Source organism: Chlorocebus sabaeus, chromosome 8, assembly GCF_047675955.1.
Source record: "Chlorocebus sabaeus isolate Y175 chromosome 8, mChlSab1.0.hap1, whole genome shotgun sequence".
Lineage (NCBI taxonomy): Eukaryota > Metazoa > Chordata > Mammalia > Primates > Cercopithecidae > Chlorocebus > Chlorocebus sabaeus.
In genome coordinates, this window is record NC_132911.1 from 142313205 (window position 1) to 142329667 (window position 16463).

The 16463-nt window shown below is 44.8% G+C and overlaps 1 protein-coding gene across 2 annotated transcripts in view; it reads right to left on the reverse strand.

Annotated features, from left to right (window-relative positions):
* COL22A1 (collagen type XXII alpha 1 chain) overlaps positions 1–16463 on the reverse strand; it is a 327564-nt gene that overhangs the window by 84368 nt on the left and 226733 nt on the right. For both annotated transcript variants that reach the window (XM_008001616.3, XM_073018373.1), the window contains exons 37-40: positions 15338–15391; positions 11613–11717; positions 10803–10847; positions 2903–2980 (exon numbers count right to left, since the gene is read on the reverse strand). In XM_008001616.3, coding sequence (XP_007999807.3) covers positions 2903–2980; positions 10803–10847; positions 11613–11717; positions 15338–15391 — 282 coding nt within the window. The remainder of the gene's footprint in view (positions 1–2902; positions 2981–10802; positions 10848–11612; positions 11718–15337; positions 15392–16463) is intronic.

Below are 16463 nucleotides of genomic sequence, written 5' to 3' on the forward strand. Positions count from 1 at the left end.
ACTGGTCTCAGAGGCTGTGGGAAGCGGGTCTGTATCCTGGCCCTGCCCTGGGCTGGCTATGTAGCACTGGCCAAATCACGTCACCTTCTGAACCTCACGTTGTTTACCTGGAAAACAGTGATGTAGTGGACATGTCCGTTCCCTCCTGCCATGTTTCCTGGGCACGCACCTGCCCAGGGCTTTCTTTAGCCACAGGTGAATGCTTGGCCCAACCACAGGGAAGGCTGAGAGTTTCTGGGAGTCAACTCCCCAGGGAGCAGCCTCCAACCAAATACAGGCAGGAGGTGGTACAGAAACGCCCCAGCTCTTTCGCTCCCTTTGCAGAACAACTCTGCAACAATGCCATGTAGTCACTCAGGGGCTGTCGCACAGGTGAGTCCCAGGTACCCACAGTGGCCATCTGCTCAGTAACATACCCTCCCCTTGGCTTGCTTGCTTTGTCTGTCTCACTTTGTTACTTCCTAAGTAGTGACTTCTAAGATCACCTCCCAAACAAACTCCTTGCTCTCGAATCCCCTTCTTAGGGGCACTTTCATGGGATCCCAGCCTTAACCAAAGGATAAAACAACCTGCCCAGTACCAAGTGAGGAAGTAGATGTGGATGCTCTGAGGCCCAGCACAAGATATGACACAGGACTTCCCAGCAAACGGCAATGTTCCTGTAAAGAGGCAACTGCATCCCCAACGAACTTAACCTGTACCCACCCCACGCTGACCCCTTCTTCACCTCCTCCACACACCTTTGCTTAGCTCAGCATATCTCTGCACCCTCTATACAGATTCCCAGGCCATTCGTGGCCTGGGCTGTGGCCAGAGATAGGATTTATGAAAATTCAATAAGGTTTTATCCACCACGGAAGCTTTTAATAAGTCCAAGTGGTAGCCAAGACACTAAAAACAGTTGATTTACAGCCTCTTGACTAGAGCCAGCCAATGACTTTTCAGGTGGATTCACTTAGGCAGGAACATATTTCATGGGTGATTTTTGCTGGCTCTTCAGTGGCAGGTGAGGTGAATTGTGTCTGCCTCCACAGCCAGCTTTCTGTAAGGGCTGATAAGGTGAATCTGCAAGGAGTAGACAGGGTCATGTAGAACCCTGGTAAGTGATGGGGGTGCCTCATTCCGGTTATGGGTCTGTAGTTTCACTTACAATCCATTCTCTATTCTAAGTGGCAATTGCTACACGAAGCAGCATCCTAACTCCAGCAGAAGGGGCCCTATTAAAGGAGAATTTCAGAAAGAAGAAGGCATAAACTATTGTGTTTTCTCACTGCACTTTTTGTTACAGTGTTCCTTCCAGTTACAAAAAGACTGAACAAAAATAGCCACAGAACAAAGGTAAAATGAATGTAATGAAGTGGGCAATTTTAGCTGAGAATGTATTTTAAGGAAAACAGTTTAACCAAACTAGACATTCCCATGGGCATTCTACACGCCTCCTTCCATGGTTTTCAGGCAGATCTAAGAAGACACAGAGCTACCTGGTCTTCTTGCCACCATGAAACGATCCCTCATTGAGGGTGAGTAGAAATAAAAGTGAGGAGGTGATTTCTGGTGTGGAAGCCAGGAGGCCTGCTTGAAAATGGGAGGACAGAGGAGAATTTCAGGGAGAGAGTGAAAGGCCCAAGAACTACTCTGGATATAAGAGAACCACAGAAGAAAAGGAAAGGGGAATTTTATTTCACAAGTAATATTTTGGGTACTAAATTGGATTTTCCTTCTCATTCTTTGAGAGTCATGCATGAAGAATGACATTACTCTTAATCACTCTTGGTCATGGCCTTCATTTATTGAATGCAAGATCAGACAGAAACTAGACCATGTATTACTCCAGTTTATATTCAAGTTGCATTTAATAAAGATAAAGTTGGATTGTGCCTTTGGGTTAAAATAATAGTAACAACAACGATAATACATGGATAGTTTAGGTATTCCATGGTTTAGCAATGGCATTTGAAAAGGATTGAGTATTTGAGCTTCTTTTAAACAATTGCAAGACAGGGCTTTTAAGGACAAAGTAAATGCACTTTTAAGGTGCATTAAGAGGGTATGATGTCTATCAAAGAAGGGACTAAACAGAAGAAAAGGCTTCAAGATTGTAGACTGGTCTTATGTCCCAAAAGCTATCACTCCGTAAAGGAGGAAAGAAAATGTGTGTTCTTTGTGGTACAAAAGGGAGAATTAAAAGCAATGGGTGGAAACTACAGGATACCATAATTTTATTCTCAATGAAAAAAAAAAATTCTACTGAATTTCCATTGTCTATGGAAATATATTTTTAAACTGCAGAGCCAGATGCACTGGCTTTGAAAAAAGCATGCCTTCTATTTCTAGAGGCATTCAGGTGTAGGCCAAAGATATTGACAGCAATCCTCAACCTGAATGGGGACACACTTCATTGATTCTTAAGATCCCTATAACGCAAAGTTTTAGCAATTCTTAAAGCTATCGCCCCTAGTGAGTTTGTAAACTAACACCTAGTAGACTGACATAAATTATTCATTAAAACTAGTGGAGGCTCACATCTGTAATCCCAGCACTTTAGGAGGCCAAGGTAGGTGGATCACAAGGTCAGGAGTTCATGACCAGCCTCGCCAACATAGTGAAACTCCACCTCTACTAAAAATACAAAAAATTAGCCAGGTGTGGTGGCAGGCACCTGTAATCTCAGCTACTCAGGAGGCTGAGGCAGGAGAATCACTTGAACCTGGGATGCAGAGGTTGCAGTGAGCCAAGATCACACCACTGCACTCCAGCCTGGGTGACAGTATGAGACTCCACCTCAAAAAAAAAAAAAAAAAAAAAAAAAAAAAAAAAAAAAAGAGTGTTTCTGCAGGCAGGTCCAACAGGAAATGGCTGTATGTCCTGAAAGCAAGTAAGAGCTGGATAAATAAGGACTTACAGGAGGACCAGCAACCCCTACGCCTGGGTCACCACGGCTGCCAGGAGAACCAGGGATCCCAGGAGCTCCTCGATCCCCCTAGAAAGAGAGAAAAATAAGATCAAGCGGTCAGTGCCAGGAAGGAGAGGGCTATGGTACAAAATGAATCATGCTTCTTCTAGAATCCTGACTGCAGGCTTCTCCTGCCACCTAGCCTCCATGGGCCATGCTATAGTCCACCCAAGCTGCCCATCATCCCACTCAGCCCAATATTCAGGGACCACAGCCACCAACTCAGATTATATACCTTTCAAGGATGACCATTCCTGGACCAACCTTGACCATGGTTCCAAATGTGATTATAACACTATGGCCCTCCCCATGTAAGCATTGTCCAAATCTACCATGCTTTCTTAAAACCACAGCAAACCCTCATCCTAACTATACCCCAGACTTACACATGCACCCACATTTCAATTTAGATCCCAAATCACCCATAAATTAATTTATCAATTCACCAATAATTTACCAAGTACCTACATTTTCCACACCATCTTTCCGGATGTGGGAGTGAGGAGCCTAAAGGGGACCGAGATAAGACCTTTGCCTTCAAGCATAGTTAACAGTGTGGACCTGGGTGTCAGAGGCCTGGATTTAAGTTCTGGTTTCAACACCTATTAACTGTTAACTTAGGAAAGTGATGAGTTCCTATGCTTTAGTTTCCTTACCTACAAGGGGAACGGGACAGGGGCTGCCAGGTCTGCAGATGTGCTCATTCAATGATATTATGCAGAGAGAGTGCTTGGCACAGAGCCTAGCACAGCACTCAACATGAGCTAGGAGTTGTGTTTGCTTCTGTTCTCATTGTACTGCCATGCTGGACTTTGATGGAAAAGGAAAAAGGAGGAAGAAATTGAAAAAAGGAAGAAATTTTGTTTGCCATTTCCTGGAGAACAAAGCTGAGGCAGAGTCACACCTTATTCATAATTTCAAAATCCTCAGCCCTTAAAAACAAGTGTTTACCTCAACTCAGTTGGCAGCAAAACCTGACTTGGGCTGACACACACTATTTGCAGTCTTTGGTTATTCCATTTTGCGTGAACATTTACATGTTTTCGTCGCCTAAGGATGAATGAGCTTGTTTGGGGTGTTGCCCCAGATACTACCATAAATGTCATCATATGTATATTTTGCATATTACTACCTTTTCAAAAATGAAATTAAATTTGGCCCAAAACACACATGGCCCCAACAGTTTTGTGTAGGAGGCTGTGATCCTGAGCTTATTCAGCTGAACCACAGTCAAGCCTGAGACCAAGATGGTAGGTGATCTTACTCAAGTCACTTAATATCTCTGGAATGAGTTAACTCGTATGACAAACAGAAACAGCCTCAGAAGCTTGTTATGAAGAGCCAATGAGATAACGTTGCAGTTAATTAAGACAGAACTCAATATTGCTAGGTAGTATGTTGCTTTATTAAGGTTTGGGTTATTGTGCATTACAAAATATCTCATTAATGGCTCTAAGATGATTTGCCTTTCCCATAGTACAACTGTTGCCTGGATGAGTACATAAGCTATAGATTCATTCAACTAATGCTCATTCATTCACTGCAAACCATAATCTAGATTCCAAGCCCAGAAGATTACTCAGTCATAAGTCCTGCCCATTGTCAATACTCAGTGCTAAGTTCAGAAAAGAAGGGATGTTCATGGGGATATGAAGGAACAGACCTTGCAAAGTTCTCACAAAAGATACAAACCAGTATCTAAATCCCTCACTAGGTCTCCCTGACATCATTTCTTCCCCTGGTCCCTCTGGGCCTCTGAGTCACAGTACCTGCTGTTTCTGAGTCCCTAAGAGTCAGCAACATCCCTTGCCTTGCTCTCATCTCTGCCAGGAGTTCCTGCAAATTTTCTGTATATTCTCAATTAGTGTAATCTGTTTCTTTAGAATAATATAATATGAATGGTTCTTGGAAGTTCAAGATACTTTGGATCCCTAGAAAATCTAACTCATTTCTATGGGGAGGTTGGGGAATAGAGGGAGCAAAATAAATAAATAAATAAATAAAACAAATATGGAAACAAGTGTCATGAACTAAGAATGACCATCATGACCCATGATTTATCTGTCACCAGCTCATTGCAGCAGTGGAGAGGGGCATGTAGGAAGGTTTCAAGCTGGTAGTGAGGTGATACTAGGTCCAGTCTCAGGGCCAAGTCAACCTCATCCTGTGACCTTGGGTAAGTCCCATAACCTCTCTGCATCATTGGGTCCTCATCAATTAAAAAAAAAGTTCTACCAAATCCCCATGTATCTTATGAAGACATTTAAAAACAACTATATATGCTTGAGAAATACACTGTATATTATGGTTGCATTATTATCACTTATTTATTATTTCTTTATTTTTGAGACAGGGTCTTGCTCTGTCACCCAGGCTGGAGTACAGTAGTGCAATCATGGCTCACTGTAGATTCGACCTCTCAAGTTCAAGCAATCCTCCTGCCTCAGTCTCCCTCATAGCTGGGACTACAGGTGTGAACAACCATACCTGCCTAATTTTTGAAATTTTTTGTAGGGACAGGGTCCCATTATGTTATCTAGGCTAGTCTCGAACTTCTGAGCTCAAACAATCCTCCCTATATTATTACCTTATACGCAGAGGTAGAAGATAGAAAGTGAACTAAACACATATAAATGTCAGATAAATCTATATTCTTTTGCCCTTTGGTTTTGCTTTTAAAATCTTAATGCAGATCTTCCTGTTGTTCTTATTTTCTGTTCTAGTTTGAAACAGAAACTGTCCCTTTCCTATCCCAAGGCCATGGTCCATGTACATCTGCAAACCCTGACCATTGCAAGCTAAGTCATGTCAACAACCTACTTTGTATGCTTCCATGGTATTTGTTTGCTCTTCGGTTTCTTATACATGCTATTTCCCCTTGTCTGAGATCTTCTTCCATCCATGTTCTAAGCTTCCAAAGCCTACCATCAACTAAGACGCAGTCCCATTGTTTTGTTGTCATAAAGCTGCCTCTGCCTGTCTTGCCCTTCTGTCTTTTTGCAAATGGTTGCATAGATCTTCATTGACCTTAACACATTGCCCTCCCAGTGCACAGTTGTCTGACCCTCTGACTTTTCTGCAAGCAGCTTGAAAGTAGAAAATCTTCATTCATTTCTTCATCCAACAAATGTTTACCAAGCACCTAAAATAATTCAGCCCCTCTGTTAGGTACTGGATCTATGCATCTCTGTATCCACAGTGTCCAGATGAGGGTCTGAGACAGGTGGCAGCTAGTAACCATTTCTTGGATGCAGGAACAAAAGAATCCTCCGTCAGTCACTCCGTGTCAGGCATTGGGTTCTGCCTTTGACCAAAATCAACTTTTTCAGAGGAAGGAACATGATAGAAAAGCCTCTCCCAGCCCAGTCTGCAAGCGTGGAGTCACTGACTGCTTTCTGCTACACTAGGTCTGGCTCCATTTGTATGTTTATGGTCCACTGCGATGCTAACAAATTTCCCAAAGAAATGACCTTACAATTTCATAAACTGAAACCTTCAGAAAATGGCCCCAAGAAGAGCAAAAAGACCTTAATGTTCTGACAGGAAAAGCCAGAAGGCTAATGGTTAAGAAAGAACAGAGTGCATGAGCTAGAATCTGCAGCACAGTGTCCAAGGAAGAGATGTGGGACGAAGGAAGTGTGGGGGTTGTAGACGGAGAATGACATTTATTGAGCAACATCTGTGTGTCATAAGATCATGGATCTCCTGAGGCGCCCTGTAGGGGTTAAACACTCTTTATTCCTTCATACAGAAAGGAACTGAGGCTCAGAGAGACAGAGCTGCTTGAGCCACCTGCCTTCAAGTCATCTGCCTTGTAGGTAGCTGAGCTGGCACTTTAACCCAGCTCTGCATGAAGCCAAAGCTTATTTAGCCTGCTAGAAACAAGTGCCACTCAAGAGAAATACTGGCATCTTCAAGAGTCTTCCTGCAGTTAAAAAGGATTAGGAGGGGCCAAAGGGCAGCCAAGGAAAACCTTCAGATAACTCCCTTCCTTGATTTCCTAAGGAAATTTCCTTAATTTCAATCAGCACCTGGGACAGTACCAGGGCAAGCCTTGCACAAGTCACCCTCTCTGGGATCTCTCTCTCCACCTCTCCCTAGCTTCCCCTACTTCTTACCTTCTTCCTCTGGCTGAGCAACCCATTCTACAACTAAAGATGACCTTAAATTCCAATTTGTCTTCCCAATGCCAATTGACTATGAAAAGCTTTCGAAGCCACATTCTGACTTACACATTTACACAATATCAACACTGGAATGGGTCAAGTGTTTAGACATCTCACATTTTAAATAAGAGGAAACATTTGGCCAAAGGGGCAGTATGACTTGCCCTGAGACTCACGGAGTTAAAACCAATTGGTCAACTAGGCCCATGTCAGGAGTGTCTGCCCTCCTGCCCCAGGGGGGTCTCAGCCTGCTTCTGCTCTTTAATGCTGCCTCCCCCACTTCCCCCAGGCTTCCTCCAACAACTGCATGCCTGCAGAGATAGACCCCTGCTTTCTTGCTGCAACCCCACAGAGTGATCTAATAATAAGGATCCAAGCATAATCATAATAATGAATAATAAGGTCTAAAGCAGACACCACAGGGGATCCAATAATAAGGATCATGAATATTTACTGAGCATGCAACTGTGACCAGCACCATGCTAGGCAACTGTATGTATATATACTTGTATGACATCATTTATTTTTCCCCCAGACTCTGCCTGTGAGTTAGGTAGTAATACACTCTGAGCCTACCCATCAATGAATGGATCACTAAGATCCCAAAGATACAGCTACATAATAAACAGGATAAAGGGGAAAAAGGTCTCCTACTGTTAGATCAATGGTCATAAAGAAGAAGCATTTGAAGCCACTTTGCTGCTCCACCATTTCTGGTGCCCTCACCTTCCTGTCTTCCAAGAGGCTATCAATGCCCTCTAGATCCTAACGCCCTCTAGGCCCTGAGGGTCCCTGAGGTCCTCCTCCTCTAAGGGGAAAGAAGTGGAGTGCTTGAGCACTGCAGATCGGACTGGACTGTGTGTACCACATCACGAGGGAGCCTGCCACATATCTTCAGATTGGTGGTTAATGCACAAAATCCTCCAGAATCTAGGTCCTAATTCCTTAATCTGCCCCTCTCCATATATACCCACTGTTCCAGGCATGTGGAACTATTTTATATGCTCCCACAGTCAGGCAAAATTAGTCCCAATTTTATTCCTCAGAAAATGAGGGGTGGTTATGTATTTACTCGTAACACACAAAAACATTTTCCCTTTTGAAAAATATTTTGATTGTGAATATCACTATTAGGAAAAAGCACATGGGTCTACATTGATCAAATTAGTGTAAGCTTGGGATGCTTACAGAGGGCACCTTACCTGCTTGAATAAGGGGAAACCATGAAGCAATGAAATGTAATATAGATAACAGTAATTATTCCTGGAGCCTCAAATTTTCATATCTTGCATGTTATTGTAAGCAAGCCTCTCACATACAATTTTAGAAGCAATACACTCTGTGTTTATGTTGCTGAGATCCCAAAGGTGCAAACATAGAAAGAAATAAAAAGGGGGAAAAAAGGTGTCCTACTGTTTGGAGAATGGTTTCCGGGGCTAGAATAAAACTTTCAGTAATAGCAGCGTGTACGCATTCCAGAAGTGTTGAATCTTTAAACACTCAGGTGGAATGTATGGTAATAAGCTTTGGAGAAGTGCCAGCTGACTTAGAGGTTGGCTCAAGGGATGATGACAGAAGACACTGAAGGCATCTAGGAACTTTAGAAAATTGTTTTCTTAGACATATGCATATAAGTAATATAATTTTACAATAACACTTTTATTAATATTTTGAATATGCACATCAAATGAAAGCCCAAAATGTACATATTCTCAAGTCAGTCATTGACTGTTTCACTCACATTTTTTAAAGTTGATGCATCTGAGTTAGTCAAATAATTTTCACTGGATATGGGCATACTTAGAGCTCATGGTCTTCTCTGAACACATTCTGCCTCATGCCTCAGTGTCTTTTTCCCTGTTAATTCCCCTGCCAATGACTCCTCCTTCAACTTCTTCCCCTGCTAACTGCTAATGCACTTTATTTTATTTTTATTTATTTATTTATTTTTGAAATGGAGCCTCACCCTGTCGCCCATGCTGGAAAGCGATGGCATGATCTTGGCTCACTGCAACCTCCATCTCCTGAGTTCAAGCAATTCTCCTGCCTCAGCCTCCCAAGTAGCTGGGATTACAGGCGCGTACCACCATGCCCAGTTAATTGGTTGTATCTTTAGTAGAGACAGGGTTTCACCATGTTGGCCAGGCTGGTCTTGAACTCCTAACCTTGTGATCCACCCACCTCAGCCTCCCAAAGTGCTGGGATTACAGGTGTAAGGCACCACACCTGGCCCTACATGCACTTTAAAACCGGGACAAACATCTCCTCCTTCAAGAAGTCATGATAACAAAACCAAGCTGGGTTAGCGAGCCCCCTCAGAGCCCACACGTGCCCTGAGCTACCCTCTCTCCTAGCACTCATCTACTTTTTGTCTGTTTACATATCTGTTTTCCTGGCTGAACCGTGAGCCACTGGAGGTCCTGAAACACATGGCATGCACTGCTGTCATCCCATAACCCACCTTAAAATCTGACACATGTGGTAAGAAACTCAGTAGACATGCAGTGAATAAAGTAATGAATGCATTGGTAATGGATTGGTAATTGATGCATAAATGAATGAATGATTCAATGTAGAAGGTATTTTAGGAAACTTCCCTGTCCACTCAGGAAATTTCTCATAAGAACACTTCCCCATGAAAAATGTCATATTTTCTGAATTGTGGGTGCAACCAAATTGAGGAAGAGACTGATTGGTATTTAGCAAGCATTTCTCTTTTCTTCCTGTGTGCCTCGGCAGACAACATGCTCCAGTCTCCCCTGTGTGACTGCCATTGGGTGTTGGTAGAAATGAATTAGCAATCTCCAGGCCTGGCCCATAAAATCTTCCCACAGGGTTCCCCACTCTCTTTATTATTGTTGCACTCCAAGAATTCAGTAGAAGATTTGAAACTTTAGAGGACGGAAGAGTCATGGGATTCGAATGTGACCACTGAATGGCTATGCAGGTCAGAACTTCCCGCAGCAAGACTCCCATAGACCTAGTGTCCATGAGATATGAACTTTTACTGTGTTAAGCCTCTGAAATTTTGGAATCATCTGGTACTACAATGAGACTCATAATTCAAGAACTGCTTAGACCTATTGCTCTGCCGATGGAAAGTCAGTGTCTCCTGCCACTTCAATTAATGGTAAGTATTTATTAAGTACTGATTTATGGCAACTACTTCAATGTAACAGTTAAGAGCGATAGAACCAGCCAGGTGCACCGGTTCTATCCTCTCTCACACCTGTAATCCCAGCACTTTGAGAGTCCAAGGCAGGTATCACGACGTCGGGAGCTCAAGAACAGCCTGGCCAACATAGTAAAACCCATCTTTACTAAAAATATACAAAACAAAATTAGCCGGGTATGGTAGTGCGTGCCTGTAGTCCCAGCTACTCGGGAGGCTGAGACAGGAGAATCACTTGAACCCGGGAGGTGGAGGTTGCAGTGAGCTGAGATCACACCACTGCACTCAAGCTTGGGTAACAGAGTGAGACTTTGTAAAAAATTAAAAATTAAAAATTAAAAAATTAAAAAAAAAAAAAAACAGTCCTAGAACCTTTAGTCAAATGGAATGCAATGAGCTAGGAAACATGGAAGTGGACTGAAGTGACCGGAGATGTTTATAATTAATTTTTCCATGTTCTCTTTCTAAGGGCAACTCATGGCACCCACGGTTTTCTTGGACAAGCACTCACCTTGATTCCTAGGGGTCCAGGGAGTCCAGGTGATCCACGGAGTCCCTGGGGAAATAAATAATACAAGGACAATCATGGAGCTGAGAGTGAACACTGACCCATCCACCCCGTGCCAGGCTGACTGCATCCTCTGCTGGGGACCCAGAGATGGGTGAGACTCTCCCTAGGACCTGACTTGCACAAAAGAAACAGAATCTGGTTTTGAGCCCCAAGGCCCTGGATATGAATTCCGACTCTGCCTCCTACTGCCTCTGTGTAGCCTTCAGGAAATCTCTTAGCCTCTCTGTTTGCTTTCCCATTGAAGAGCCTCATTGTGTAGACTTGAAGCAAGTAAGGGGCAAGGCCTCGTTTCAAAGCAGGCTTTGAAACCTTCACTCCAGGCTGAAGGGCTTTGGCACTCACAGCCACAATGAAAACCATGATTCTAGGAAGTCTTGGCTGAAAGCACCAGAGTAGACCAGAAGTCCTTCTCTATGCATACACTTGTCCTGAGCTGTGGGGATGTGCTTACCTGACTGTCTCTCCATGACATGGGAGCATCTCCAGGGTGCAGACTGTCTCATCCATCTCTGTGTCCCCAGCACTGGCCCAGGCTGGCATTTGGCCAGTGGTCCATGAGGATGTGCTGCCCTAGCCTGAACCACATTGGAGCAGACTGTTGGACCCACACACCACCCCTTTCCTCACCAGGCCCCTTTCATTGGCCATGGTTCAATTTCTGTAAAGTTTGGCAGTTAGATGTTTTTCCTTTTCCTTCTCTAATTTTCACCTGGTTTCTACAGGCGAAGGGACTCCCGACCTTCCACTTACCGGCTCTCCATCCTTCCCTTTTCCGGGTGGCCCAGGGAGCCCAGGAACACCAGGATCTCCCCTGGGACCAACTGGCCCTGGGCTGCCTTCTTCCCCCGCTGAGCCCTGGAAAGAAAAGTAGACATTTCCCAGGGTCATTTACACTCAGCATGAAGCTTTTCCATGGGGAAGCAGCCTGAGTAGGTTTGTAGGTTTCCTGGGACTGCCCTTATGATTTTAGAAGGCCCATGCTTTCTGGGACACAGAAAGATGGACTGTGTAATGCATATTATAGGTTATATTGTGTCCCCCAAAATTCGTGTCTTGAAGTCCTAACACCTACTACTTCAACGCACAGATGTGATTAAAGTTAGGATGAGGTCATACTGGAGTGTGACCCTCCAATGGGCCTAATGCAATCTGAGTAGTGTCCTCTAAAGAAAGAGGCATTTGGTCACACATGCATAGAGGCAAGACAACACAAATACACAGGGACAAGACACCACCAAGGAGCCAAGGAGAGAGGTCTGGAACAGATGTTTCCTTCACAGCCCTCAGAAGGAGCCAGCCTGCCAACAGCTTGACTGAGGACTTCTTGCCTCCAAAACTGGGAGAAAGTACATTTTGGCTGTTTAGGCCACCCAGTTCATGATACTTTGTTACTGCGGCCTTAGTCCATCGATTCAATAAAAAGCATGGAAAATGAAAGGACGTTAATGAGGACCTCCCACCCAGTGCGGGCAAATCTACTTCCGGTGCATCTCTTACAGATCGGCCCTCATTTATGCTTGAACTCCTTTGGGACCAGAGACCTCACTACTGCTCCACACTGGGCATTCCTTTGTCAGGCAGCTCTGTTACATAACATTTCTTTACACTCAGCCTTCTCTGAAATCTTCCCAACACTGGACACTCAGTCTGTTCCCTGAACCCTGCAGACACAATCCAATCCCTCTTACAGTTAGGTTTTCAACGATAAGAACAGAGCTTAAAGCTACAACGGAGAGAGCAAGGGAGAGAGAGCATGAGAGTGCTAGCATGGGCACCGGGGTCTGTTCGGGGACCTGGGCTTTAAGCTTGCTCCAGGCCAGTGCTCATCTTCTCTGACCACAGAGATCTGAGCAGTCCTGGTGGCGGCCCTGGCTGTGGAACGCTGGGTTGAGCCCCGCGAACCAGATGGATTCCTTTCCCCAGACGGGGCTGCCCTGGGCGGAAGCTGCAATCGCAGTGTTTCCGGACATTCTCAGATGGAGCAGGGGTAAGGTAAGATGAGCCAAGGATGGGCAAAGCAAGGATGGAGAGGGCCTCTCTCCAAGCCTGGAGCAGGATCAGCTTCCCCTAGCCCCAGGACAGCCCCTGCACATGGTGTGAGAGGGAAAAAGCACGCTGCGATGTCCGGGATTTTTACCACTTTGCAGAGCCCTGGAGGTTCCTTTCCAAGTCAAGTCCCAGGCCCGGCCCTCAGCCTGGGCTTCTGCTCAGCCAAGGAAAGGCATTTGGCTCCCTCTAGAGGCTCAATATGGCAATAGCCCTCTGATTTCTGGTTTCTGAACATGCACCTGTTAGTCCTCCTAAGATGCCTAACATCTTGGACATCCCCTTCCAGATTACCAATGTCCTACTTACAATGTGCCATCCTTCAGACATGGTATAATTAAGGAATATCAGATGAATCCAGATGTTTTTCCTTTGCTTGATCTAGGCAGTCTGAAATCGTATTATTTTTTTCAAAAAATGAATGTTTGCACCTGTATTACATAAGGATTGTTGTTGTTATTTATTATTATTATTATTATTATTATTATTTGAGATGGAGTCTCACTTTGTCACCCAGACTGGAGTGCAGTGGTGTGATCTCAGCTCAAGGCAACCTCCGCCTCCCGGGTTCAAGCGATTCTCGTGCCTTAGCTTCCCAAGTAGCTGGGATTACAGGCATGTGCCACCATACCCAACTAATTTTTGTATTTTTAGTAGAGATGGGGTTTCACCATGTTGGCCAGGCTAGTCATGAACTCCTGACCTCAAGTGACCTGCCCACCTTGGCCTCTTAGTGCTGGGATTACAGGTGTGACCACCACATGTGGCCCATAGGGTTATTATTAAGCCTATGATCAACACTCCAAAAACTCAAGATATTTTTCATAGATGTGTTGATCATTTTTCTCTGCACTAAGCTCTTTTTTTCTGGGAGACATGTAGCTTAAAATTGAACCTTCCTGCCAAAAGGCAAATGACATCTCCTCTTGGTAAATTATGCAAAAACATAAAAACTGAAGTGATTCTTTAAAAGGTACCAAGTAGAGTGAACTTGAAATAATTCATGTTAAGAAGTTTGGCCATGTGTGTGCTAGGAGGGACCTCTGTGGACAATCCATGCCCCAATGTTGTCACTTCCTGTCCATGAATATAAGCGTGATCTGCTCACGCAGGGAAGGCGGGACACAACCACAAGGTACCCTTGTCACCTGTTATCTGCTGAGCCCTTTGCACATGGATCCCCAATTCCTCAGCTAATCCTCACAACCTATGATCAACGTGGCACCATCCTCATTTTACAGATGAGAAAATGCAGGTGCAAAGAGGGTGCCCTTTATTTAGATCAGGGTTTCTCAACCTTGGCACTATTGACCTTCAGGGAGGATCATTCTTATTAGGGGAATAATTATGCACTGTCTTATGCACTGTGAGGTTTTTAGCAGGCTTTCTGGTGTCTACCCACCAATGCCAGGAGCAGTTACTCCCCTTAGTGGTGACAACAAAAAATATCTCCCTGGGTAAAAACCCCCCGCTGAGAATCACTTTTGTCACCCTAGCTTATATCAATGTAACTAGGGCAAGGGAGCTGGCATTTGACTCAGGTCCAAAGCCCTGAATCATTCAAATGAGTGCGTCTGATTTCCTGAGCACTGGCTCAGTGTCACCAATTAACCTCAGAGTCATTTCCTAAGGTGCTACGTCACAGAAATGCAAAATAGAACTTAAAAGGGTGTAGATTCTCCTCCGCAACCTCAGGGGTTTTTTTGTTTTTGTTTTTGTTTTTTTAATTGGGGCGGGAACATGTGTCTCTCTTCTTAATAACTAAAATCTCAGGCTGGGTTCGATGGCTCACACCTGTAACCCTGGCACTTTGGGAGGCCAAAGTTGGTGGGTCACTTGAGTCCAGGAGTTTGAGACCAGCCTGGGCAACATAGTGAAACCCTGTCTCTACAAAAAATTCAAAAACTAGCCAGGCGTGGTGGTGCACACTTGTAATTCCAGCTGCTCAGAAGACTGAAGCATGAGAATTGCTTGAACCCCAGAGGCAGAGGTTGTAGTGAGTGGAAATCACATCATTGCACTCCAGTCTCAGTGGCAGAGTGAGACTGTGTCTCAAGAAAAAAAAAAAAAATCACATAGCTTGGGAAGGTTTACATGTGTGAGCATAGATGTAGAATGGATAAGTTGGTGCATTGAGTTGAGAGAGAACAGGATTTGGAGTCAGACAGACCTAGCCCTGTAGCTCATTTGCTATGAGACACAAGGCAAACTAATTAACTTCTCAGAGCCTCAGCCTCCACATCTGTCAAATGGGCACTCATCTGATTCTCAGGTCTGTTGTGAGAAATAAATGAGCCAATGGGATGGCACGGTCTTCCTCTCCCTTCTACTTAGTAAACCCCTTCTGATTGCAGAGTGAGCTGCTCCTTCAGTGTCTGTAACAAGTTGAGGATATTCGCTTGTGTGCTGAGAGATCGCATTAGTCTTACCTTCTCACCACGCTCCCCATCTTTCCCAGGGGGGCCTCTGAGGCCAGGAGCTCCCTGTGAAAGGAAGATTACAGATGTGGTGAATTTAAAGATGACTGGTCACTCTTGGTGACTCGTGACCCCCAGGGAAGAATCATCAGGTCCCCCTGAAGTTAATGACTATAGCTCCCACCCAATCCCATCCCTTGTTTAAATTCCCCAAAGCTCCATCTCCTCCCTGCCGTGATTGCTGCTCTCCCAGGGGGCCTGGCCTTATAACCGTACACATCAGAGCTCTTAACAGCAGGCATGGTCTGGTGGAAGCTTTGCCACCTGCTCTGGGCTGTGAACTCTCAGAAGGCACGGCCTGGCACAGTGAACACTCTGGGAGGATGAGGATGGCCTTAAGAACCCAGCCTTAGCATTGTAGCATCTACTCCAACAGTGTCTTTGGAGTCCCCCAAAGGTTGACTTTGAGACATGGTTTAAGTGCAAGTGTCCCATGGATGCAACAGTAGGGAAACAGAAACAGAAAGTGAGAACACCCACACCTGTAATCCCAGCACTCTGGGAGGCCAAGGCGGATGGATCACTTGAGGTTAGGATTTTAAGAGCAGGATTTCACCAACATGGTGAAACCCCATCTCCACTAAAATACAAAAATTAGCTGGGCATGCTGGCATGCCCCTGTAATCCCAGCTACTTGGGAGGCTGAGGCAGGAGAATCACTCGAACCTGGGAGGCGGAGGTTGTACTGAGCCAAGATCATGCCACTGCAACCCAGCCTGGGCGACAAAGCAAAACTCCACCTCAAAAAAAAATAAAAATAAAAATAAATACAGCAGGGGAGAACAGGCAGCAAGAAATACACTTGCTGGCCACTGGAGCTGTCCTGCTGTGACTCTGGGATCCTGCGCAGGATATGCCCTCAGAGTGACGACAGCTGAGGACAAGCGATCTGAGCTATTCTGCTGGTGCTGCTGCTGGCCACACATCACATGGCCTGATCACATGCACTCTAGAGGCCAGAGAAGATCCCCAGCCAGAAGAATGCAGGCTGGGCTGCCAGAAGCTTCTATGTAAAAGAGTAACATTCCTCCAGCAGGGTTGCTGTGTGGATTAAATAACGAACACATGTAACATGCTT